Source organism: Procambarus clarkii, chromosome 65, assembly GCF_040958095.1.
Source record: "Procambarus clarkii isolate CNS0578487 chromosome 65, FALCON_Pclarkii_2.0, whole genome shotgun sequence".
NCBI lineage: Eukaryota > Metazoa > Arthropoda > Malacostraca > Decapoda > Cambaridae > Procambarus > Procambarus clarkii.
Window position 1 is genome coordinate 24,106,282 of NC_091214.1, and position 25,549 is coordinate 24,131,830.

The following is a 25,549-nucleotide window of genomic DNA, read 5'->3' on the forward strand; positions in this document are numbered from 1 at the left end:
CTGGCAAGAGACAGAACCAGTCACAATGTTATTCACCAGAGATGGACAAATAAAGGATAGAAAGTTCTAAAAGATGGCCATGGGTTTTTAGAGAATTTCCCTAGCCACAATATCAGAACAATAAAACCATTTTTCCTGTTATACTATATTCACTTGTGATATGTAACTATCTATACGTTTATGTAGAGTGATATCGTAACCATTGATTCATGTACAGCATAGTCACACAGATTCATCATTTGTTGAGGGCACCTGGGAAGTAAGTACAGTAATCATCAAAAAAGACACCAAGCCGGGAAGGCCAAGTAGTAAGTAGATGTCCATAGTCTATCTCAGGCAAACCAAAGTGCTGCCCGATAGATTATGGATATCACTAACTCTTTGAGGGGCCTCGTAGCCTGGTGGATAGCGAGCAGGACTCGTAATTCTGTGGCGCGGGTTCGATTCCCACACGAGGCAGAAACAAATGGGCAAAGTTTCTTTCACCCTAAATGCCCCTGTTACCTAGCAGTAAATAGGTACTTGAGAGTTAGTCAGCTGTCACGGGCTGCTTCCTGGGGGTGGAGGCCTGGTCGAGGACCGGGCCGCGGGGACACTAAAAAGCCCCGAAATCATCTCAAGATAACTCTAGCCAAAATTCTCATCACTAAATCCAATAAGATTTAGTGATGAGAATTTTATTGGAATAATAATTCTCATCACTAAATCCTGAATATGAATCCTTTTCACTTTCATTTTTTAAAAGTAACACGAGGTCTTGTTGCATGATGCATAAATGCATCAAACCTCAGCTGTGTGCTGTGGCTGTCTGAATTTCTGAACCTTGTACATAGTCTTATACCATCAGGGTCTTTTGTGTAACTATTAATAAATGAAATAATAATTGTAAAATCTTGTTTAAGTGATACTGTGAGCACGAGCTGAATGACAGTGCTGCGAGCTGCTGCTGCTGCACACAGTACTCACGGTTGCCATCTTGGTACCGAGCCTCTTTACACCCAGGACGGAGGCCCACAAATTTTTTTCCCAAGATAAATCTGTTTACTAGAGACCTGAAGAAGCAGATGTGAGCCCAATGTACAGAAGCAAGTTTTAAATCTTACATGGTACTTTAAAAACATCCCTAATTATAACTTACAATTTAAGGAATAAAAGTGATCACATCCCTGATTGTAATTCAAAGTCGAATGGATAAGGATCTTTGTAGTATTGAAACATCCAAAGAAGAGCATTTGTGTTCTGGTCTTGCAAGCATTCTTTCAGACCAAGCAAACATGCACCATAGTTAACTAAATATCTAATATACGTGAAATAAGTTTTGGCAATAAGAACGTTTGCACTTTTATATCGATGACAGTTTGGTTACAAACACAACCATACAAGATCAAGATTGTATCGATATGTTTATACGGTCAAGCCGAGACCTACCGATAGTTGTATGTTACAAACTGCACCTTCCAGTGTGGGAGAACACCAATTCATTATGTTTTCTCTGCCATCATGACTCTTATTTATGATATCTGTAACACATGTTTAAAAATATTTTGGCCTTTAGTCTATCCAACATTATGGATCATTATATCAGCAAAGCTAATATAATACATTCATTAGGTTTCCCCAAGTACCCAGTTTAGCAACACATGGATGATAATAAAGTAGAGCAGAAGACATCTTTCTGTGTGGTACCTTGTTCAGAATCTTTTAGTTACACACCTATGCTCTAGGAACAGTTCAGCAAGTAATTATCAAAAGAAAACTATTTTGGAATAGTTCAGATGACTTGTTGAATAAATATACTCTGATCCTGTATAGAAGCCACTTTCATACAAAATGAGGTGAACACTAAAAATGACATATCTATAGCAAAATTTGACTTGAAAACTAATTATCTTGTAAAATACTTTTCAGTTTGCAGAGCTAGTTAAGTGGCAATGCAATGTTTCCTATATGGTAGGGTAATGCAATGTTGCATTACCCTACCATATAGGAAATTGTTTTGCTGAAACATTAAGGCCAAATCTATGGATACATAAATATTGACTAGTGAATAAGAACATCTTATACAACTTTATGGCCTATATAATGCAATTTGACTTTGACCTACAAATACAAGAGCCTCCTCTCTAATAATATATTTAATACAGTACTGTAAAAGGTACTATTCATGATCTGCAAAATTATATAACTACCGGAGCAAGATACAACGAAGTTGCAAAATATACCCGATGGAAACAATGCAACGATCACAACTATTTTCTTACCAGCAACAATATATCATCAGATGGTAAGTTCATGCAGAAGCTGCATGATTTGGATTGCTTTGGCTATGTGGGTCAAATCATGCAATAGCCTTATCACTGGCCGCAGGCGATCGCTTAAAAATCCTGGCCTCAGCCAGGCAGCGAGAGAAAACTAAACTTGGTAACGTTTTAACCAAATGTACAGTACGGAATTTGGAGCATCAGTTAGGAAAACATGATGGTACTAATTCAGAAAAAGTTTTTCCAATAAGTAATCAAATTTAAAACATGCAAGCAAGCTAGAAACTGAACTAGGCACTGATGAGCATGAGAAAGAATGTATAATCACCAACAACACTAAGCCAGTAAGGTTATATAATAATATTCACACGACCCTTCATATTCAGGAAGGTATAAAGACAAGATGATTGGGGACACTAAGATACTACAAAAGTTATTGTTTTACATATTTCTGAATTATAATTATGGAAAAAGTAATAAATTGGGCCTACAGCTTCCTACACAGGACAGTAAACAACAAATGTACAAACCAAATTAAATGTTTTCATTGAGTTTAAGTGACTGTGATGCTGAGAAATATTATATATATATATATATATAATCTTACAAATATAGGAAAAAAACTAATTTAAAATCATTAACATTTTCAACACTATTATAAAACAAATTATTAACAGAAATTCCACACCAAAACTCTTACTGTACTTAATTTGTTCCATCTTTTGGTATATAAAAAACCAAATTATACACAGCGCATCAAAAATTCAACAATATCTTTAAAATAAATATTCAATAAGCACATCTCTTTAAACAAATAAATGTTCCTAAACCATCATTTCATCGTTTTTTTAGGTCAGTGTACATTCTTCCTTTCTTCATGCACTCATTGCCAGTGCCAGATCTTGCGAAAGTCACACAGGGGGAGTCTTGTCCGGCACAATGCTACTAATCCAATCCAAATATGGCTGGTTTCCCTGGTCAATCTGGATAAAAAAAAATTCTTATACTGTACAATACACATTGTGCTTCAACTCAAATACTATAATGTTACAATGAACTAAGTATCCCACAAAACTACTTTAATAATCCATGAGCCAAGAAATGAATACTGTACTGCATTTGCAAAGGCTAACTCACCTGAGATGATATAACTTCACATACGTCATATGGGTGATTTTCTCGCACAAACTTTGTCAACTCCTCCAGGCGAGATGTTCGAGTCTTGATCATCTGATGTCGAAATACAACATTCAGTACATTTCTTGAAACTGTATTCTACCTTAAGCACAATAGATCATGAGGCAGACCAAATTAGACCACTATGAGGGACTAAAACCAATTGTGGCAATCAACCACATGTCAGAACAATTTTCTTTTATCACATGATCAACATTCTAGGTTCAATACCTAAATGTCAACTTATCAGAAATTGGCTACTAGTTTGGACTGGATTGCCTTTGTTGGTTGGTTGCTTCAATTTAGTCCCAGGGTTTAGCACTCAAACTATGATGTCACTTAGCACAAAGTTACTATAGAAAAAGAAGGGTGTCCGCCAGAAATTTAATTACAGTAATTAGTACATTTACCATAGTACATACTACTAGTACACTTGCTACTACAGTACATTCACTATAGTAGTACTGTAGTACATTCACTCCATTTTATCAAGTCTTCAACAGTGACAGTCTCATAATTTGGTATTCAGCTCCAAAATTTGGAGAACTGGCTCAAGGACTTAATTACCTATACAGTATTCTTTTATTGATGAGCAAAATAGAACGTTTCTAAGAAATGGCTGTATGATAACCACATACTACTGCACATATTTCAGATATGTTTATTGACCTTGTTTTGGAGGCCAACACTATTATTCCTGCAGCAGGGTGTAAGAGTGAAAGGCTAGAAAATGATGGGTTAACATTATTGACACCAGTAACCCTTTCAAGGAGCTTGAACTCTCAGGACCTGTCCAGGCAAAAATTTGAGCTGTAATAGTCCTCCAATGATGTTCATCAAATGTTTTAATTCTTGCAATTTAGCGAACACTTCATAAATGTTTCCAATCAGTCAATTCTATGTTAACATGGTAGCTATTTGATGCAAATTCCTTATCCAAACTTTTACCACAATATTTTTTCCACATTTTGTAACTGTGTTTTACATTTCTGTCATACAGCAAGAAGTCTTAAACCAACACTAAACTCTGATGCTAATTTCTTGTCTATTAACCTTATTCTACTCCACTTATTAAAAAAAGACAATGTACTTTTGTTTCAGAATTTTCTACAAGAGACTACTTGGCCAAGTTTTTTTTTACTTTAAATACTCTGGAACAGCTTTCATATCTTTCCATCTCTCTCACTACATATTGATTTATTTATTTGCCAGTGTTTACCAGACTCTCCCATCATACTAAATTTGACCGCATTACATAATGTGATTTAGCCAAAAAAATTTTTTTATTCAATCTGAAATTCTTTAAAACTCAAAACTACACCATAACGCTTTTAAAATATAGTACAGTACTTTAAAGATCCCCGAGTAAACCCATTGCTACTACCAGCTTGATATTATCAAATAAATGTACTGTATATATGTACCAAATAAATGGGCGCCTGACAGCCGAGTGGACAGCGCTTCGGAGTTGTAGTGCTGAGGTTCCGGGTTCGATCCCCGGTGGAGGCGGAGACAAATGGGTACTTTCTTTCACCCTGATGCTCCTGTTACCTAGCAGTAAATAGGTACCTGGTAATTAGATAGCCGCTACGGGCTGCTTCCTGGTAGGTGTGTAACAAAAAGGCCTGGTCGAGGACCGGGCCACGGGGACACTAAGTCCCGAAATCATCTCAAGATTATCTTAAGATATATAAAATAGAAAGTACAGCTCAAATATCCTAAATAAATTTGGGTTAAACAATAGGAATGCCATTTTTTCCAATTATTCATAATGATTATTTGGAACATTATCTTCAGTACTATGACTCCAATTACAATATATCACTAAAGATTACAGCCAACACCAAACGATACAAGACAGGGTGACAAAAATCTTTGAATCTGCAACCATAAATGTACAACATCTGATCCAGTTAGAGTTTGATACATCTGGCAACTCCACACAAAATATAGACAATTTTTACCCTGCATCATTTGAAAGGGGCAACATGAATATTTACTGCAAGGCAAGAAGTATTAGTGATACCAATGTTTTTACACCTCAAGCTAATCTATATTATATACTACAAGACGAGAATCGCTTACCATCAGCACCTCTGAATCCTCATTGATTTCTTCTTTCCATTCATACCTGCAAATAAGTGTAAAATGCTAATCTCACAAATTATTGATAATTATATGTCCAATATCTAATTTTCATGGAGGTGAGATAAACATGAATATTGAAAATATCTTTATATTAAACAGAAAATACTACTAAACTATTCATAATACTTGCACCACAATAATAGCAATGCACCCCCGCTGGTTATTGCACATAACCACAGATATGCAAAGCTCCATGCCAATTGTCATATACAGTACAGTGAAAAACATGTTCACTCCTTTCTTGTAAACTTCTTCCATCCAGCCTTGTTTACACTTTATAAATGCCTCTTCTCACCATGTCTGCCCAATGTCCTGGGTTTCCTCTCCTATTCTCACATTTACTGTTAATACCAATAACTTTTCCAAGCTACTGTACCATCATCCATGCGTTCAATATGCCCAAATCATCTCCGAGACGGTTTGAGCATCTCTTCACTCTTGCTGTTGAGCTAATTCCGTATTCTACAGCTTGTTCCCAACACAATTTAAGATATATATTATCACAGCATACTTACACAGAGACAACGTTAGGTATAATATTCACACAGGCTGCCAGCTTGTTCTTCACCAGTCCACTGTTGTTAATAAATAAAATATCATTACAATGTGGGAAAAAATTCCCATCTTGTTAGTGTTATGAAAGCATTTTTTTATAATTCTGAATAATAATTTTTATAATAAAATAATCCAGACATTCCCTCTAAAAATGAATTTCCCATTTCCATATTATAATATGCTTTTAACAAAACCAGTCTTGAAACAAATATGGTCTATTATTGCATTTAAAATTTTTATTTTTTAGAATCTGTCAATTGAACCCTTTGATAGTCAGATATCTTGATCTGTACATTCATCAAATACTTTGTCAAATAAAAAATTCACATTCACAAGGTCAATTTTACAAAAAAACTTTTTGCAAGTCTTTTCCAAACTTTGTACTTTCCATCCATTAAAGAGTTGAAGTACAGTACTGAGTACAAAACAATAGAGGAAGTCAACTCAAAGTGTTTAAGAATCCTACATGTAGCCACCCATTAATATGTAAACCAAGACATCAAGTATTTAGGTGGAGTATGCCAAACCACATTTACCTGGCAATCTTTTTGGCAACCTCCTGTGAGGGAGCAGTAACGAAGGCCATGGAGTGAGTGCCTGCAACGTAGCTCACTGTTGCTGCCATACTGCTTAATAGATGCCTCCCAGTAGTCAACAGTATAGGCATAAACACTGCAATGAAGGCAAGACCCTGAAAATATATAACGTCTATTAAGCTATTAGTTATATGCATAATTAATGCAAATACAAAAGTTGCTGCCCTGACTGAATTTACACATTCATCTCTTGGGTCCAAATAGTCTGATTAAGCTGTAAAATATCGCTCTAGAAAGAGGTAAATTTGAAATAAATGATCATCTCATTCGAAAACCAAACTGCCTAATTGTTTTAATATTTATTTTGAGATAGTTCAACCATTTAAAGATCTTGTACAGTGGCCCATTTCCAACTCATAATCGAGAATCTGGGATTCAATTCCTGGGCGAGACAGAAATGGTTGATCAAGTTTCCAGTCACCTGGTGCTTCTGTTCACCTAGCAGAATGCAAGTACTTCAGAGTTGGGCAACTGTTGTGGGTTTCATCCTGGGAGTGATCAGTAGTGGACCCGTGAGAACATCAATAACCTTAGGTACATTACAGGCTTCCTGTCCCTGACAGGGGGAATTATATATTGAAACTTTAATTTCATTAACTTTCCTAGTGATCTGGGAACCACACTGGCCAATGTTATCAGTTTGTTGTTCAATGAGAATTTTGTCACTCCATTTCTAAATTTGAACGAGGTTTCCCCATCTTCTAATTTTCAACAATGCAAGAAAAATAATCCTAAATGGTGGCTGAGCTCACGAGTGCACACACTTGATCTGAGGTGAAACTATGTGGCTGCACTGTTTCGTCATAAACCTCTGAGCCATTTCTACACATTTCCAACCATTTAAGTATTTATGCTGTGCTCCAAAATCCATCGTGTCTATGCAGTGAATACCTTGCTTGGGACAAATACAAACTGTAGCAAATTCTGTTAAGATATGCATACTGTATTTGTTATTGCAAAATCATGTATCACTATTTAATTACTAAAATTTGTAATTACACAACCACTGTACATTTTCATACATATACAATATACAGTACACTAAACATAAATAACATATGCAAGTTTTAATTTTCAAGGCAAATGCACTGTATTACTGGCTCTATGTAATTTAAATTTTTACAGAATTCTTCACTGTTTATCAAATCTTCATACTGTACTGCATTAAAATTTAATCTTGATGCACTGCTTTAAACCCTCCATTCACTGGTACGTAAGGGACAAAACATTTCCCGCTTGCCACTAGCAAGCCAACAGAGGTCAAAATTAACACTATGGTATATGTAACACTCAGCAGGGAGTGCGCAGATATATTAACATTTTAGGGAAAAATTCCAATCACCACCTCTGATACAAAAAAAGCCAACAAACCCCAGAATAAAAAAATAGGTGTATATTACAAAACCAACCAACTACAATTTTCCAGCCTTATTTGTTACAAATACAGTATTATATTAGCAAAGCCTGAAGTACTGTATAAGAAAACAGATGAATATGTTGTAATTACTGTACAAATGCATGAATTTCAAACACTACTAATGTACGTTGAATAACAAAATACAACACCGATTCACAGAAACACCAAGTGAAGTGCAGACTACAGGAAATTCTAATTTTGCTTGTAATGGCTGTATTAAATCTGATCAATTTGATGATCATTCAGGTGCAGTGTCGGTTCTAATAAAGCTCACTCTACTTTGTGCTCCTCTATATCTCCGTTAGGATTTGTTTTATGTTCAGAGAGAAGGGGAGGGGGGAGAGAGATTACATACACAAGCAGTTTCATACCATACAAAACAGAGTGATGTTTCTACTCATCATCGCAGTGGAGGCGATTCATCAAGTGACTTCCGATGGCCACCTCTGTCCAAGAGCAATGTCAAATTTATATTTAGTGACTGCCAATGCTTTCTCGAACACACAAAATTACAAAAAATGTATCAATTTAAATTGTGCATATTCAGATGATAAAGCTTCAAGATATCAAATTTTGTTATGTCTAACAATTCATCTCCTACCTATTATGAGTTACTTCACTTGGAACATAAATACAGAGCATATGTATCTTTCACACTTTTTTAAATGTTACCGATTCAATTAAGTAAAAGATTCGCACAATCAAAAACTATAAAAAAAAAAGGAAAAATTCTCAATATGATAATTACTCTTTCCCCCTTCCAACTGCTTTGCATACTAGGTGATGTGATTATCACTATAATCATACTATGCACAAGGTTTACAAATCTGTTAAACTATCCAGAAAATGTATTCAGACAGGAAGGGATGTCCCTGTGGCCTAACAGGATCAGAGAGCTTATCATTAGCTGATGTAACGGTTCATTTCTTATTCTTCGGCCAGAAGACATTTCACAATCTACACCTGACAACTTCCCAGATCAGAGCATGCATTGGCTTTCACCATGAAAAGGTTGTGTTTGAACCAAGGAAACCTTATTGCTACAATTGCCACTACTAGCTTAATAAACTTTTATAATGTCTTTCCTGCAACCTGTGTGAGAGGGGTGTTTAAACCCTATCAACAGTCTTGGTGCTGCATTACTAGAGAAAGCAATTTTTTTTTAATTATCAGGGGAAAGTGCCATGCCATTACGGCTTTATAGCACTTGGAAGGGGTCAGGATAAGGATTTGGGATGGGACAGGGGGAAAGGAATAGAGCCCAACCACTTGGACGGTCGGGAATTGAACGCTGACCTGCATGAAGCGAGACCGTTGCTCTACCATTCAGTCCAGTCAAGTGGCTGGACTAGAGAAAGCAAGAGAAAGGGTAGGGGAGGGACTGTAGGAATTACCCTCATTCCAAGGCTCCTGTAGTATAGGTCAGTGTTCACACCTTAAGTCCTGGATTCGATTCCCATTCAGAACAGATATTTAAGCACACTTTTCAGCCGATGATATACTTTTTTCCATGGATTAATAGTCTGAAATAAGAGCCTGATAATAGGAGTCTTAAAATAATTTCAGACTTTTATTAGCAGGCTGAAAGCTTTCCCTTTCCCATAGCTCATTGTAAACCGTACCTACTAGTTTTTGGGGAAAACTAGTGGGTACAGTTATTTTCCAAGGGAAACTTTTCCCTGGAACACAACCTGCCAATTGGTTAACAACCAGGTACCCAATTACTGCTGGACGAACAACCTGCCAGTCGGTTAACAACCAGGTAACCAATTACTGCTGGCCATAGAACCTGCCAGTTGGTTAACAACCAGGTAACCAATTACTGCTGGACGAACAACCTGCCAGTCGGTTAACAACCAGGTACCCCAATTACTGCTGGACGAACAACCTGCCAGTCGGTTAACAACCAGGTACCCCAATTACTGCTGGACGAACATAGGCAAACAGCTAAGCCACCTAGTCACTCTTCCTTGGCTAGGACTCTCACCCAAACAAAATGTTACTGTTGACCAAACCACACACTAGAAATTGAAGATACGACAACGATTCGGTTCGTCCTGGTACTTTTATCGAGTCGATTGTGATATAATCCTGGAACAAAGTGTTCCAGAATTGGAATTCTACAATCTACTTGAGAATGGTCCAGGACGAACTGAAACGTCGTCGTCCCTTCAATTTCTAGTATGTGGTTTGGTCAACATTTTTCAGCCACGTTATTGTGACTTTACCTGCAAATGTTGTTGTTTTAGATGCAGCTACTCGGGACAAAAAGTTGCAAGTGAGCTTGTAGTGTACTTACCTGGCACAGGAGCGGTCAGTGTTACTGTTGGAACACAATATTCTTGTGTTCCAACACAACAATAGACAGCACCAGGAGACACGTGCGAACGTCCACACCTCGCCCCTGACAGTACTTTACTGAGTTGCCACTGTCTACTCGTCTCTAACATGTACTGCTAAGTACTTCTTCATATACCGCTACCACACCAATATAACACGGCAGAATTAATCATTACCTCTTAACAAATCCCTCTCAAAATAGCCCAGCTGCCATATAAAGGTGGTAAAGTAAATATGTGGAAATAATCCTGTTTGGCACCAAGTTTGTTTATATTTACGGTCCTAGATGGCGGTAAATTCCTCCCCACCCCTTCTCGTGCTCACCTCTTCATAGTATTCAAATTCAAATTCAAATTCAAATGTTTATTCAGGTAAAGTACATACATACAAGGTGTGATACAAACATTGATGGATTTATAGATAGAGCTAGTACATACAATGCCTAAAGCCACTATTACGCAAAGCGTTTCGGGCAGGAAAAACACTAAGACTAAAACTTAATACTAATTGAGATTAAAATACAAAATGTGTTGAGAAAATAAAAAATAAAATAGGGGGAAACATGGCAGAAAAATAGCAAAAATACAATTTGGTCAACAAACAGCATTGTTTAAAAATAACAGACATGGGTTGACATTATAGGGGTAAGGTAGGTTACAGGGAGTTAATTAGGTAGTACTTAGTTTTTATCTTAAAGTGGTTGAGAGAGGTACAGTCTTTAACATGGTTGGGAAGGTCATTCCACATTCTAGGTCCCTTGATTTGTAGACCATTTCTAGTTTGAATAAGTCGTACTCGTGGAATATCAAAAAGGTATTTGTTTCTGGTGTGGTGCTCATGGGTTCTGTTACAACCTTCAATGAAGCTGGCTCAGTACTGGCTCAGGCTCAGTACTCTGTCAGGACAGAGTACTGTCCTGACAAATAACTACTTTAGTAGCCATTTGTTGGACCATTCCTTCAGTTTGTCTAGGTCATCTTGTAGCCTTATACTATCTTCTGTCTTAATCCTCCTGATAATTTTTGCATCATCAGCAAACGTTGAGAGGAACGAGTCTATATGCTCTGGGAGATCATTTACATATATCAGAAACAGTATAGGTCCAAGGATTGATCCCTGAGGGACTCCACTGGTGGCGCCTCGCCACTCCGAGACCTCTCCCTGTCACAGTGACTTGCTGTCTTCTATTGCTTAGGTACTCCCTTATCCAGTGGGACTCTCAGGTAAATAATTTGGTTATAAAAGCTGGTGATAAATAGCATGAGAACATTGACAAGTTGCGACAGGTTTCGACAGAATGTGACAAGATGTGGCAAGTTGTGCTGGATGTATCATAGAGTGCTACTGTTGAATGCTGGTTTGTAACGGGAGATGGCAGGCTCTGGTTATGCGCTTCATTGTACTTCATATTCAAAATATTGTTCTTAATCACCTATGGAGTGAGACGTTATGGTTGCTGTTGTGATTTGGCAATATTTTATTCTTGTCAGGGCTGATCTCGTTGAAACTTTTAAAATGCTGAACAATTTGGAGGTATTGATCCAGACTACTTCTTTAAAAGGTCAGATTTAACACAAACTTCTAAACAAGGAGCAACAGTAAATTAAGGTAAATGGGTTGAATAGAATATTGGAGTATTCTACTCTTTTAAGCTATACTTTAATTTTTTCCATAGGTTACCTTTTGCCTTGTACTTATTTATAAATAAATATTAATAAATAAATAAATAAATAAATAAATGTTTATTCAGGTAAAAGTACATACACACAAAATGAGTTACAAACAGAATGTTGGATTTCTAGATAGAGCTAGTATATACTATGCCTAAAGTCACTAATACACACAGCATTTCGGGCATCAAGAACTTGTGTATTCCTGATGCCTGTCCACCTTGCAGTAAGTAGGTACTCAGGAGTTAGACAACTCTTGTAGGTTGCTTCCTGGAAAAGGTCAGTACTTGATCAAGCCTAAGAACAGTACCTCAATAAGCTTAAATACAAGCTTCTGGTACCCTGACAACAGGAAACCAAGTAAAGAACATATATATATATATATATATATATATATATATATATATATATATATATATATATATATATATATATTTCTCTTTCTAGGCGTTTAACGATGCATAAGCAACAGGGCTCCATTAAGGAACATATAATCTCTTCCCACAACCAAACCATCGCCAGAGAAATCCTAGTAAACAACACAGAAATCATCGATAGATACAGCGATAGCAGACGGCTTGACGTTTGCGAGGCACTGCACATTAAGAAGTCAACACCAGCAATCAACAGCCAATTAATGCACAACTATATTCTACCCACCTCAAGACTCCGCTCCAATATAGAAGCATCAAGAAATATATATATATATATATATATATTCTTTACTTGGTTTCCTGTTGTCAGGGTACCAGAAGCTTGTATTATATATATATATATATATATATATATATATATATATATATATATATATATATATATATATATATATATATATATATATATTAGTATATTTTGGTAGCAGTCTTTCCTGTAGACATATATTATTAAATATGACCGAAAAAGTAAGATTAATAATTCTAACACGAATTTTCTCAATCTTTCGTACATTACGCTTCACTGTTGGAGGTAAATCAAAAATCACTTCTCCAAAATTCATTTTTATTTTTAGTCTGACGCGACACGGGCGCGTTTCGTAAAACTTATTACATTTTCAAAGACTTCACAAATACACAACTGATTAGAACTTGCGTTTCCCTGATTTTATATCTACATTTGAGTGAGGTGGGAAGGGTGATGTGGCATTACATTTGAGTGAGGTGGGAAGGGTGATGTGGCATTAACACAAGACAGAACACTAGGGGATATTAATAGGGTATTAAAAGTATCAACACAAGACAGAACAGAAACAATGGGTATTGAATAGAAGTGTTTGTAGAAAGAAACGTTAATAGAAACGTTATCCCTACAGACAAAAATCAGAGGATACAACTGACGATTTACTATAAAACCAGAAAAACGGCCAGCCTACTCATGAGAAACTCTCCAGACACAAAACAGAACGCTTTAAAAGAGACTAACGTCGTCTATGCCTTCAAATGCCCACTTGGGGACTGTAAGCTCCAAAAAACCCAGTATATAGGCAAGACAACAACATCTCTTTCTAGGCGTTTAACGATGCATAAACAACAGGGCTCCATTAAGGAACATATAATCTCTTCCCATAACCAAACCATCGCCAGAGAAATCCTAGTAAACAACACAGAAATCATCGATAGATACAGCGATAGCAGGCGGCTTGACGTTTGCGAGGCACTACACATCAAGAAGTCAACACCAGCAATCAACAGCCAATTATTGCACAACTATATTCTACCCACCTCAAGACTCCGCTCCAATATAGAAGCATCAAGAAATATGGACCAATAGGCTTTCTACAAACACTTCTATTCAATACCCATTGTTTCTGTTCTGTCTTGTGTTGATACTTTTAATACCCTATTAATATCCCCTAGTGTTCTGTCTTGTGTTAATGCCACATCACCCTTCCCACCTCACTCAAATGTAATGCCACATCACCCTTCCCACCTCACTCAAATGTAGATATAAAATCAGGGAAACGCAAGTTCTAATCAGTTGTGTATTTGTGAAGTCTTTGAAAATGTAATAAGTTTTACGAAACGCGCCCGTGTCGCGTCAGACTAAAAATAAAAATGAATTTTGGAGAAGTGATTTTTGATTTACCTCCAACAGTGAAGCGTAATGTACGAAAGATTGAGAAAATTCGTGTTAGAATTATTAATCTTACTTTTTCGGTCATATTTAATAATATATATATATATATATATATATATATATATATATATATATATATATATATATATATATATATATATATATATATAAGCACAGTGGTATATTTTTGTATTTATTTATATATATACAAGAGTTCTTACATTCTTGTACAACCATTAGCATGCATAGTGTTTCGTGCAAGTCCTTAATCCTAATATTACCCAGAATACGACCCACCAAATCATTTAAATCATTTAACAACCAAAGTACCCATTTTACTGTTGGGTAAACAGAGGTTACAGTTAAGGATTGGTGCCCAGTAAATCTTCCCCGGCCAAGATACAAACCCAGGCCAATGCGCTCGTGAAACGCCAAGCGAGTGTCTTACCACTTTGTCATGGGGACTGTTTAACTTATAGTGGACAATGCGTACGAAGTATGATACTGTACCTCTATACTGGTATGAAATAATACAATAATAATAATAATATTTTATATATAAAAGTTACAAGTGTGATTACATTTTTACATAGTTTATATTTTTTATAATTACAGCACTAATAACATGTGAACATATTTATGTAATATTTTACTCATTAACTGCCCTTAACCCGTTGCTGTCAAATTTCAGGTTTGGTTTGATGACCAGAGCTGAAATAGGGATAAATAATTTTCTTTGTTTTTCTAGTTTGAAAACCAACTGCTCAATAAGACACTTGTTGTCCATGTAGCTCAATATAAGGCCATAAGTGTTCCCAGGCACAGCTGGGAGTCCCATCTGGTTATTCAATATAAAAAATGGTCCAAGAAACTCAGTTCTGTACCATGAAAAGTGTTCTCAATACAAAGGATATCATATATAAAACATATAAACATACTCAAGAGGAATTTTAAGTATTTTAGACTTAACACAAATTAATATAGAGAAAAAAAAAGGCATAGTTATTTTCTTATTGTTATACATTTCTAATAAGATATGGTGGCTGAGTCTTGAACAAGAAAACATTTAACATAACTAGAGAAAAACAGAGCAATCTCAAAGTTTAAATAAACAGAACATGACATCTTAAATTACACTGATTATTTGTAACAGATGCGAGGTGTGTGGGAGGTATTCTTAGCTTAACTGGAGCTACAGCATTGTATAATGTTTACTTGTATAATGAACCTCCCCACCCAGATGGCTGCACATACCAGGTCCAACCCCCCGTATTGATTACCAGAATTTCGGTCATATTCCACTAGGTCGTGAACACTTTTTTTAGGGTTTTGGTAAAATTCCGATTCTCAAGAATAAAGGTTTTTCTTTGTCATATGATTGTAACATTAACAGCAAAAAAGGTTAATGCCCTTTCAGAGTATAGTAGTTTGGTCACATATCCTCTCAGTATTTGTTGTGTCAGCTCTACAGTCATAACTTTATTAAACCAGAACTGAAAAACCAAACTAAACAGCATACTATACACATGGGATAAATTACATACAAGGAATGAAATATGTTAAATAAATAGTAGCTTGCAGTTGTATAAATAATTATACAGGTGCAGGTACTGTACTTGGAATACAAATTATCACTAAAAGTGTGATTTGCTAAAGCATTACGAAGTACTTCCCAGCAAACACACTACATAATTATAACTATTTTAATGTTAAAAATATAATTAAGTTCTTTAATGTAAAAAATTACATACGTGAAGTACTGTATAGTGTTTTTAAGGCTAGAGCGTTATTTACACTGAATTTATATGTTAATTAGCAGACTCAAATACTGTATCTCTATCTAAAACTCTCTAACAATAAAAATATAATTATAAATATTTGAGATATACTGTAGTATACAAAATTAAATTGTTTATCAAAGGAAATATCACAATGGGTGCAAGATATACAGGTATTACTGTACTTAGTTCACTGATGGGTCACTAAGGTCTTTATCCACACCAAGCAAATTATCAAATGTCACAATACGGCATTTTCCAAAATTTGCTTAAGAAGTACAGTCTTAAGGATTATACAGCTCATTACATGTCATTACAAGCGATAGTTTGGAGACCAATTTCATCATATAATATGTATATCATTATTCTTACTCTTCTTTTTTCTACAAGCCTATTTTCACTGTTACAGTGTCCTTGCATAAACAAGCTATAAGGGGGCGAGGCCGACTCGTTTCATTAGAGATTTCATTCGAGCCATTCACTCCCCATACAACCCCCTCCTCTCCCCTGCCCCTATTGGAAAAAATAAATGGACCTACATCCACTTCAGTGCATACAAAGGTGTATGACTTACCTTGCCAGGAGTTACTTGACAAGGTAAGTCATGACTTACATCATAAGTAAGTGTAGGAGTTATCTTGTATAGTGATATTATCTTCATAGTAACCCTGAAGCACATTTAGGTAAGTACAAATCCATCATAACCTCATCTTTCTTCATATATATATTAAAAAAAATCACAGAAATTGCTTTACTATGTATTTTCATTTTGAACATGATATATGATAGATTTCATATATGTAGATTTATATTACATAATACATAATTTATATTGCATAATACATTATGTAGTATAAATTACATAATGTATCACACTAACAGCAGTAAGTTTTGTTTTCTTATTAATATTACAAATTAAATTGTCTTTATTTCTATATTTAAACCAAATCATCTCTATTAGGAGTCTTAGAGCTTTGAACACTTGAATCCTCTTGAACAGTGGTTACCAGAGGTATTTCTTCATCGCCATTACTATTCTCAGTCGTAATATAAGGTTCTAGACTTTCCAGTTCTATATCTCTGTTGAGTTCAACCCCACGCCCACCAGGATCGGAAAACACTGACGGAGCTCTGTCTGTTAAAGCCTCGGTAGCTTCGGTTCTAATGTCTGGAAGGCTAGAACTTGGTTCGACAGCTTCTTGCAGTGCTTGTAGGATATGCATTGTGGAAGGGTAAGTAGCTCCAGGTTCGGGTGAGGACAGACAGGTTTGTAAGGGCGGCACACCTCGATGGTGGCATGACATGGTTCTGCGGCGAGCAAAGTGGCGCTCCACCAGCTCTGCCACTCCTTGTGGCAAATCTGTATTATCTAGACCTGAAAATTTTAAGGATATTAGTGTTATTGTTAAAAATTAGCCAATCCTTTTTATCATATTTCTGAATTAAAAGTTTCAAAATGGTGAATACTGTATAACAGTAGTTAAATATGAGTAGAAATTATATTACAGGGCAGAAAAGTGTTCGTTGTTAAAGCTGAAATCAGTTCAGTATTTGAAATCTGATGAATCGGAAAACAATTTCGGGTAAATGCCCCACTTTCTTTTTCCTGGCCCCACTTTCAGCCAGAAAAAAACAAATACAGTACTGCAGTGATTGACATTGGTCTAAATGTTAAAGCTTATGAAGATTATTGAAACAAATACACTGCTTACAGTGTGATATACAGTCTCCCTGCATGTTGACCAGACCACACACTAGAAAGTGAAGGGACGACGACGTTTCAAGTCATTCACAATCGACTTGAGAATGGTCCAGGACGGACCGAAACATCGTTGTCCCTTCACTTTCTAGTGTGTGGTCTGGTCAACATATTTTAGCCACGTTATTGTGACTCATTGTCTGTCTCCCTGCATGTTATGTTGGGAAGATAAATTTGTGTGTATAGTACGATAATACAGTACAGTACTGTACAAATTAAAATTGTCTTTACCTTGCCATACAAATGCAAATACAAATTTTCAAATGCAAATCGAGATAAAATTCAATAAAAATACTGTATTACCAATACAAACATATGGAAATGAGCTTCCAGCAAACCCATCAAAGCCCAGGAGAGAGAGAGAAGACAGAATGGAGGGGTTACATCACCCACAAAATCCTACAGTTACTAAATGACAGGCAATGTCATCTGGACTGGGTCCCTGGAGACTTAGCATCTTCACGGTGGAACATGATGCAATTTTGTATGCTCTTCGTCAGCTGCTTTCTCTGCATCAATGTTCCTTTGTCAATGTGGTTGACTCGTGCAGTGCCCTCATGGCTCCGGAGCTTTAACCCTTTGCCTCCTGTGGTGGTCAAAATCCAATACTGACCGTTTCTTATATTTAGTAGATATAAGACAGTTGAATTTTGCCGAGATTCCAGCTATACTGGAGTTACCTAAAATCAACTTGCGGACACCATCGCTAAGGAGGCCAATTGTGCTTGCAACATTTCCCGGAGGGATTCCTTATTCAGATTTCTACCAAGTCTTTCAGTCTGCAAACTATGAGTGTTGGGCTGGTTTTACAGGAAATAAACTGCATGTTTTTATAAGTTTCCTTTTCCCATGGCCTTCCTCCTACCACTGTAACAGATGATGAGAAATGGCTTTGGCTAGGTTGTATACTGGTCACACCTGCTTAACTCATGGCCACGTAATAGAATAACTTCCTACTCCTTTTGTTTGAAGTGCATTCTCCCACTTAAAGGTGTGTACCTCCTTGTAGAATGTTCCAATTTTTTAAATGATTGCTTGTCTTGCTTTTCTAATGGTCATTTGTCCTTTGGTAGAATCCTTAGCAATCCAATAAATTGATATTGCTCTCTTACTGTCCTTTTCTTCTTGTATTTACATCTTGAGTGATATTTAGTGCCTTCTGAATACCTGGTGACACAGATCTTGTCTTCCTGGCTTGGCACCTTGTTTTGATAATTCCTTACTCATCTGGATTGGAGGAAATAAAGAATGCAACTCATAATAACAAATGATGAAACAATATCCAACATAAAATCATGTTGATGGAGGTAAGGCCCTACAAAATAGGCAGGTGATGCCATGACATAAATCCACTGGGAAAATATCACACAAAGTGCATAACCACAGCCAAAATGTCTTGCCCATTCTCATTCTTACACCAGAAGATACAACAGCACCCATGTTGTCATGGTGCATGTTGGTGGTATGCCCACCAACAATGGACATCCCACATACTGTATGAGAAGCGAGTGAAGGACCAAAATGCTAAAAGTCATGAAAGAAACAATAGCTGGCATCCAATGCAAAAGACAAGGTAGGTTCCAAGAGAAACCCTGCATAAATTTTTTTAAAGGAAAGGTGAATAATATTTAAATTGGGTACAATGTGCCAAGACCCTTCTCAATAATACCTTCTTTATTTATTGAATAGGTCAATAAACTGGGATGTTCGAAGCTTTTAACCATTTAAGTTGAACTTAATTTTTATGTATCTAAATATTGCCATTATTCATTTTCACTCGCCTGTCCTGCGACGTAGCTGTGGATCTTCTGAAAGATTGTTATAATTTGGAAGACGAGATGAGCTTGCTAGACGAGTCATCCTACGAGCATTGAGGTGGCGGCGGTGGAGATGCTCATCCAGTTCCTGGTCCTCCTCGCCGACCAGATTGGGATTGTACTTGTAGTGAAGCTGTGGGAAGAAAACTATCATTACTTGTGGTGGTCCAGTAGCTGATTAACTTTGGCTTTATTTTCATGAAAATGCTTCTTGTCATAGTTCTGATTTTTTATTATTTACACACAGAAATGCCGAACATAAATTCTGAATGAAAATTCATTGCTGGAAATGGCCCTGATATTATGCTCAACTACTCGGTTTATACTCTTACACTTGGGATGGTGATATATGAAGAAATCGATATAGAAAATACCACAAAAGTATTTGTGTGTGTTAAAACAACAGATTCTACACATGTTTGTCATTGATAGAGAGGGACTGACTTGCAGTATTGAACACTTGGGGTTGCTTTCTTTAACCGAGACAGCTTAAAATGTTCAGCCCTAGATTTAATCAACATTTATATTTTTACAAGCTGAGAATACTTTTCTCTGATATTTCAAAATATGATTAATCTTGAAATGTGTAAAACTAACATTTTTATTAATCTACTGTACTGTAGTGATGAACTGTACAGTACTGTACTAGGATGTATGACAATGTATTGACAAGGTGTTTAACTTTTTAAAAATGGTGACCAGGATTTTAATTACTATGATCCAATATCCAAAATTATATTCATACTATTGAAGATCATAATTACAGTTAATTAGAAGAGTTTTAATAGATCTCCAATATGGACTTACATCAAGATCGGCCTTTTTATTATATAATAAGTTAAGCAAGAAAGTGTAATATTAAAATATGTGTTATTAGTAGAAACAAATAATAGTCAGCATGGTTTATACTGGAGAAAGTTTGAGCTACTGTATCGTGTGTCATACAGTACTGTATGATTCTGTGATTTAATCACCTCATTCTTAAGAACTTTATTAGACACAATAGCTTATCTTCTTTATATGTTATTAATATTCTATTTCATTTATAGTATTATTATATAATTATTATCAGATTTCAGAAATATGAGAGAATTCATTAAATATTAAATTTTTACTTTTTAAATTTTTTGTATAATAAATGAATTAAATGAAAAACTTGCATTTCTTGCAAAAAAAAATCATAAATTTTCTTTGCAGTTATATTCAAGGAGTAATTAGTAAGTTTCATATTGCAAGGAATTCATAATTGCAATGCAAGCCTGAAAAGGTCGCACTAAAACATGCAAGAAAAAATAATCCTGCTGGAGATCAGTGTACAGTCATCTACAGTGTATCTGAACACCACTTAGACTGAGTGACTACCTATGTTGTTGTAATTGATGACATTACTGTAACTTAGTCTGGTTGGTGGGTTGGTCTGTTAAACTCACAGCTACTCTCAGGCTTACTACTCAACCCTTCCTCTTGAATAATACATTGTATTTTGTTGTCAAAATCCCCAACAAACAAAATATGATGTATTGTACTATAATTATAGCAGCTCAAAAAACCAGCATTGAATGTAATGAAACGCATTTTCTGGGAGAGACCCGGAGGCTTCCCAGAGCTATACCGGGCTGATGTGCATATATTAGTCCATGGCAACAGTCAATCAATGGAGTTCTTAATCTATCAGGAACCATGAGCCATAACCTTGCCCCCTCAGAGAGGCACGAGGAGCAATGGCCTATAGACATCCCCATGTAGTTGGAAGCAGTCTATCTCTCCCATCTACCAGGTCAGGCACCCAGAAAGGTAGGAATCTCAAAACAAATTACAGCTAGTGGAATTGCAAACCGAAAGCCGAACGAGCAGGCAGAATGCCTCAATCAGAAAATAAGCAAACAAGTATGATGTCACCACAGCCGCTGCACTGCTGTCTGCACAACTTCCCCCTCCCCAGGAGGGGAAAGGGGGAGCCCCAGACCCCTTCATGCCGGCTACCCAACCTCAGTTCAGAGGATGAATATCAAAAATGCAAAACCAACAACCGGAGAGAGGGAGGGATGCCAGGGGAGCCTCCGGGTCTTGCCCAGAAAATGGCATTTCATTACATTCAACGCTGGTTTTCTGTGGAGAGCCCCTTCGGCTCCCCCCAGAGCTTCCTAACCAAAGAGAAAGGAAAAGAGAGAGACTTTACCCGGGCCGCCACTCGGCCCTCAACTTGAAGTCGAGACAACTGGCTGCAATCTGTGACCCAAGGCTCTTCCCCCTCCCGGGGAGAGGGGAGTTGCGCAGACAATGGCACGGCGGCTGTGGTGACATCATGCTTGTTTGTTTGTTTTCTGATAGGGGAGTTCTGCCTGTTTGTTCAACTTTCGGTTTGCAATTTCACCAGCTGTAATTTGTTTTGAGATTCCTACCTTTCTGGGTGCCTGACCTGGTAGATGGCAGACATAGACTGCTTCCAACTACATGGGGGTGTCTATAGGCCATTGCTCCTCGTGCCTCTCTGAGGGGGCCAGGTTCTGGCTCATGGTCCCTGGTAGGCTAAGAACTCCATCGATTGACTGTTGCCATGGACTTATATATGCACATCAGCCCGGTATAGCTCCGGGGAGCCGAAGGGGTTCTCCATAGAAAGAATCACGTTTTCTATGTGGAGGTCCATCAGTTAGGTTAGGTTTGGGCAATTATGTACTGAACATAATTTTTGTGACATGACAATTCAAGAAGGCAGGCTGCACTGCTAACATCATTGCAGATCCATGAATGCACCAAAATCCACCACAGTTTTTGTATCTACTATAATACCTGTGAAATACTCAAAGGCCCCTGCCAGATCAATGTATTTCAACTTGGTTAGCACGCAATTATAAATTATTGTTATTATTATTATTTATTTATTTACTTGTACCATATGTAGTGTGGTATGGTTTACCATTGTAAGGTAAAGGAAGCCTGTTAGCCTTTTTGAGGTTGCTTTAATCAAGGATGAGACTGCATGATCGCCTATCCAGCATTGGCCTTAACACGCCCAAGGGATAGGCACATCATCCACTGCAGAATGGTGATCAGTTACTCAGATGGGTTACTTGAATTGTCTCAGTCCTATGGTGTGTCCAGATACATAGTAAATGACTAAGAGAAATGGTGATTGGTTACCCAAAAGCTGATGAAAATTGGAATTATCTGGAATTGTACCTACCTGCATACAGCATGCATCAATATACAGTAGGTGACATGCAAAAATTTAGAAATAAATTACTGTATTTACAAATTGAGCTGTAACATAAATAATTGGCTTATTTTAATACCATGTCATCAATGTGAAATGAACTTTTGCATTTACCAAAAGGTCTTTAGATAAATTGTGTTAGAGGATTTAACATTGTGCATAAGTAATATGTAATTTTTGTGTACAAATGCTACAATACCATTACAAGGAAAAATACCAGTTGTAGACAGTGGTACAATATACACTAATGTGATTATTTCAATGTATTTTTCTACCTCTAGTTATACAATCAATTCAAGAGAGCAGAACTACCATACATTAAGAGTGAAGTGTGAGGGCAGCTTATTATTGGAGGAAAAAGCATCCCCCACAGGCCATGTGTAAACACAATTTGCAGTCGTCTATAACTGTTCTGAACATGCAAAGGCAACGAAACACTTTGGAGCCACCATAATGGGGTACAGTACTGTAATACGTCCATGGAATATAGCGCAATCCAAATTCTCTCGTACTCTCTAAGCCTCTCTATATAGCCGTACTGGCTTGGCATTTTTCCCTCATACTGGTAATTACCTTACTTCTCATGAAGGCAAGAAATGTTTACCACAACAGGGCCCAATATACGACTCCAAGATGAACGTATATACTGTACATACAACTGACAATCTTAATTCCTTTGTGGCAAGATTCTTAATGTATTGCAGCTGGTAATAATGGTGGTTCTCAAGCACAACCGACATATTTAGTACGTAATATGAGAGACGTTTTGAGTGGGTGAGAACGGTTGTACCGCCAAGCATGGGTCCACCTTCAAGCTGTCATTTCCAATGAGCGGTTCTGGTGGTCGTAAGTAGATCACAACACTAAACATGCAGACAACATCTCATTATTAATTTACTGGTGCTCTTGCAATTTCCTTGTGCTGCATTTAAGGTACAGTATTTACATACAATTATGATTTAGCAACATGTAAATATAAATTGGTAATTCAATTTACAATTTAATAACTACATTCTTTAATTAACGTGTCAATATATTGTGCATTCAAAATAGGAGATAGAGACAAAGATATGGATATTGATAATATTATCTGGTAATAAATGTGAAATATGGCAAAAATGCTACAAATTTCTACCAAAGCTTTAGCAATGTGAATGAGATGGTGTAAGGAAAGGGCCTTTTTAAAAGCTTTTTCTGTTGAAGAAGCGTAAAAACAGTTTTGAGTACAAGTTACCACCTTTGAAAGTAACGACAGGTAATGGGCAAGTCTGCACATGCATGTACAGATATTCGTCCTGTGCGATGGATTCTACTTTGGAATAACGTTTTCATTCATTTCCATTTAAAACCACAATATGTACGTGATAATGTTGATACTTTAAATTGGAATAATGTTCTCATTCATTTAAAGTAGAACCTTTCATACAGGATGAATAACCTTCCATGTGTTGACCAAACCACAGACTAGAAAGTAAAAGGACGACGACGTTTCGGTCCGTCCTGGTCCATTCTTAAGTTGATTGTCACAATCGACTTGAGAATGGTCCAGGACGGACCGAAACGTCGTCGTCCCTTCACTTTCTAGTGTGTGGTTTGGTCAACATATTTCAGCCACGTTATTGTGACTCCTCGTCTGCAACCCTCCATGTGTATGCAGACTAGCTGATGCCTGGCACTACTTTCAAAATTTTTTACTTGTACTCACAACTGTTTGTATACCTTTTTTTTGTATCAGAAAAGGCATTTTTCTTATATACAGTGGATATTAACCTCGGTAAAATCTTCCTCAAACATTTCAAATGCATTATCATTTCTGTTGCTGGGGACAGGAAATCTTTATTCAAGTTTGTTGAGGTTCCTGTAGGCTAACTACTTACCTTCCTCAGGATGTAACCCATAACTATAGCCTAACTCGCAGGTACCTATTTTATTGCTAGGTGAAGATGAAAGGCAGAGGCATCAGATGAAAGGAAATGTGCCCAACCATTTCTGTCCTGCACTATATGGCAAATGTAATCAGTCCAGCTAAATTGTCAGCTGAATATACTGTAGCTTGACCCACCACACTACAACCACACTCAACTCATAGGGCAGTGACTACAGTAAAGTGAATACATGTTTTGGTCATAAATTACATTTCTCTATATACTTGGGCATCTTTCACTCATAGACTGCTGCATCAACAACAATAAGAGATCCATCCTTCTTAAAACAAAGTTAATAAACTGTACATGAGCCCAATAAAAATTCCACTGAACTATTTAAGGATTCAGTTTGAAAGTATATGTATCTTTCAAAGGGTTTGTATCAGTTCTTAGTAAGATAGCCCACCACTATACAATGGGCACTGTGAACATTTATAGAATACCATGCACCATTTAAGTAACAACTTGCTGCAATGAAGAAATAAATGTTAGCATTTTTAAGCACAACAAGTGCTACATCCAGCCACAGCAAGTGCTATGTCCAATGCCCAGCCGCAACAAATGCTACGCCCAGAAGCAGCAAGTGTTATGTCCAGCTACAGCAAGTGCTATGCCCAGCTGCAGCAAGCACTATGCCCAGCCGCAATGAACACTACACCCAGCCGCAGCAAGTGCTACGCCCAGTCACAGCAAGTGCTACGACAAGCCGCAGCAAGAGCTATGGCAAGCCGCAGCAAATGCTATGCAATCCTGTAGCAAGCACTATGCCTAGTCTTGGCAAGTGCTATGCCCAGTTGCAACAAGTGCTTTATATACC

At 36.9% G+C, this 25,549-nt stretch overlaps 2 protein-coding genes across 13 annotated transcripts in view; both read right to left on the reverse strand.

Annotated features, from left to right (window-relative positions):
* Positions 1 to 1,667: 1,667 nt before the first annotated feature.
* On the reverse strand, positions 1,668 to 10,691 carry LOC123771036 (protein CutA homolog). Of its 6 annotated transcripts, none has more exons than XM_045763290.2 (7): positions 10,670 to 10,691; positions 8,525 to 8,599; positions 6,677 to 6,831; positions 6,101 to 6,160; positions 5,523 to 5,568; positions 3,399 to 3,491; positions 1,668 to 3,244 (listed from the first exon to the last, which is right to left on the reverse strand). In XM_045763290.2, the coding sequence occupies exons 2-7, from the start codon at positions 8,555 to 8,557 to the stop codon at positions 3,173 to 3,175; spliced, it is 459 nt and encodes a 152-aa protein (XP_045619246.1). In that variant the 5' UTR covers positions 8,558 to 8,599; positions 10,670 to 10,691; the 3' UTR covers positions 1,668 to 3,172. The 6 variants fall into 6 exon arrangements, with proteins under 6 accessions (XP_045619246.1, XP_045619245.1, XP_045619244.1 ...); XM_045763289.2 differs by lacking the exon at positions 10,670 to 10,691 and adding an exon at positions 10,453 to 10,592; XM_045763288.2 differs by lacking the exon at positions 10,670 to 10,691 and adding an exon at positions 10,382 to 10,576.
* Positions 10,692 to 14,775: 4,084 nt separating this feature from the next.
* LOC123771035 (probable Na(+)/H(+) antiporter nhx-9) overlaps positions 14,776 to 25,549 on the reverse strand; it is a 113,496-nt gene continuing 102,722 nt past the window's right edge. For 5 of the 7 annotated variants that reach the window (XM_069309627.1, XM_045763284.2, XM_045763286.2 and 2 more), the window contains 2 exons: positions 19,555 to 19,723; positions 14,776 to 17,389 (listed from right to left, as the gene is read on the reverse strand). In XM_069309627.1, the coding sequence (XP_069165728.1) occupies positions 16,953 to 17,389; positions 19,555 to 19,723 (606 nt within the window). In that variant the 3' untranslated portion in view covers positions 14,776 to 16,952. The remainder of the gene's footprint in view (positions 17,390 to 19,554; positions 19,724 to 25,549) is intronic. The other 2 variants (XR_006774434.2, XR_011223785.1) reach the window with 2 other exon arrangements.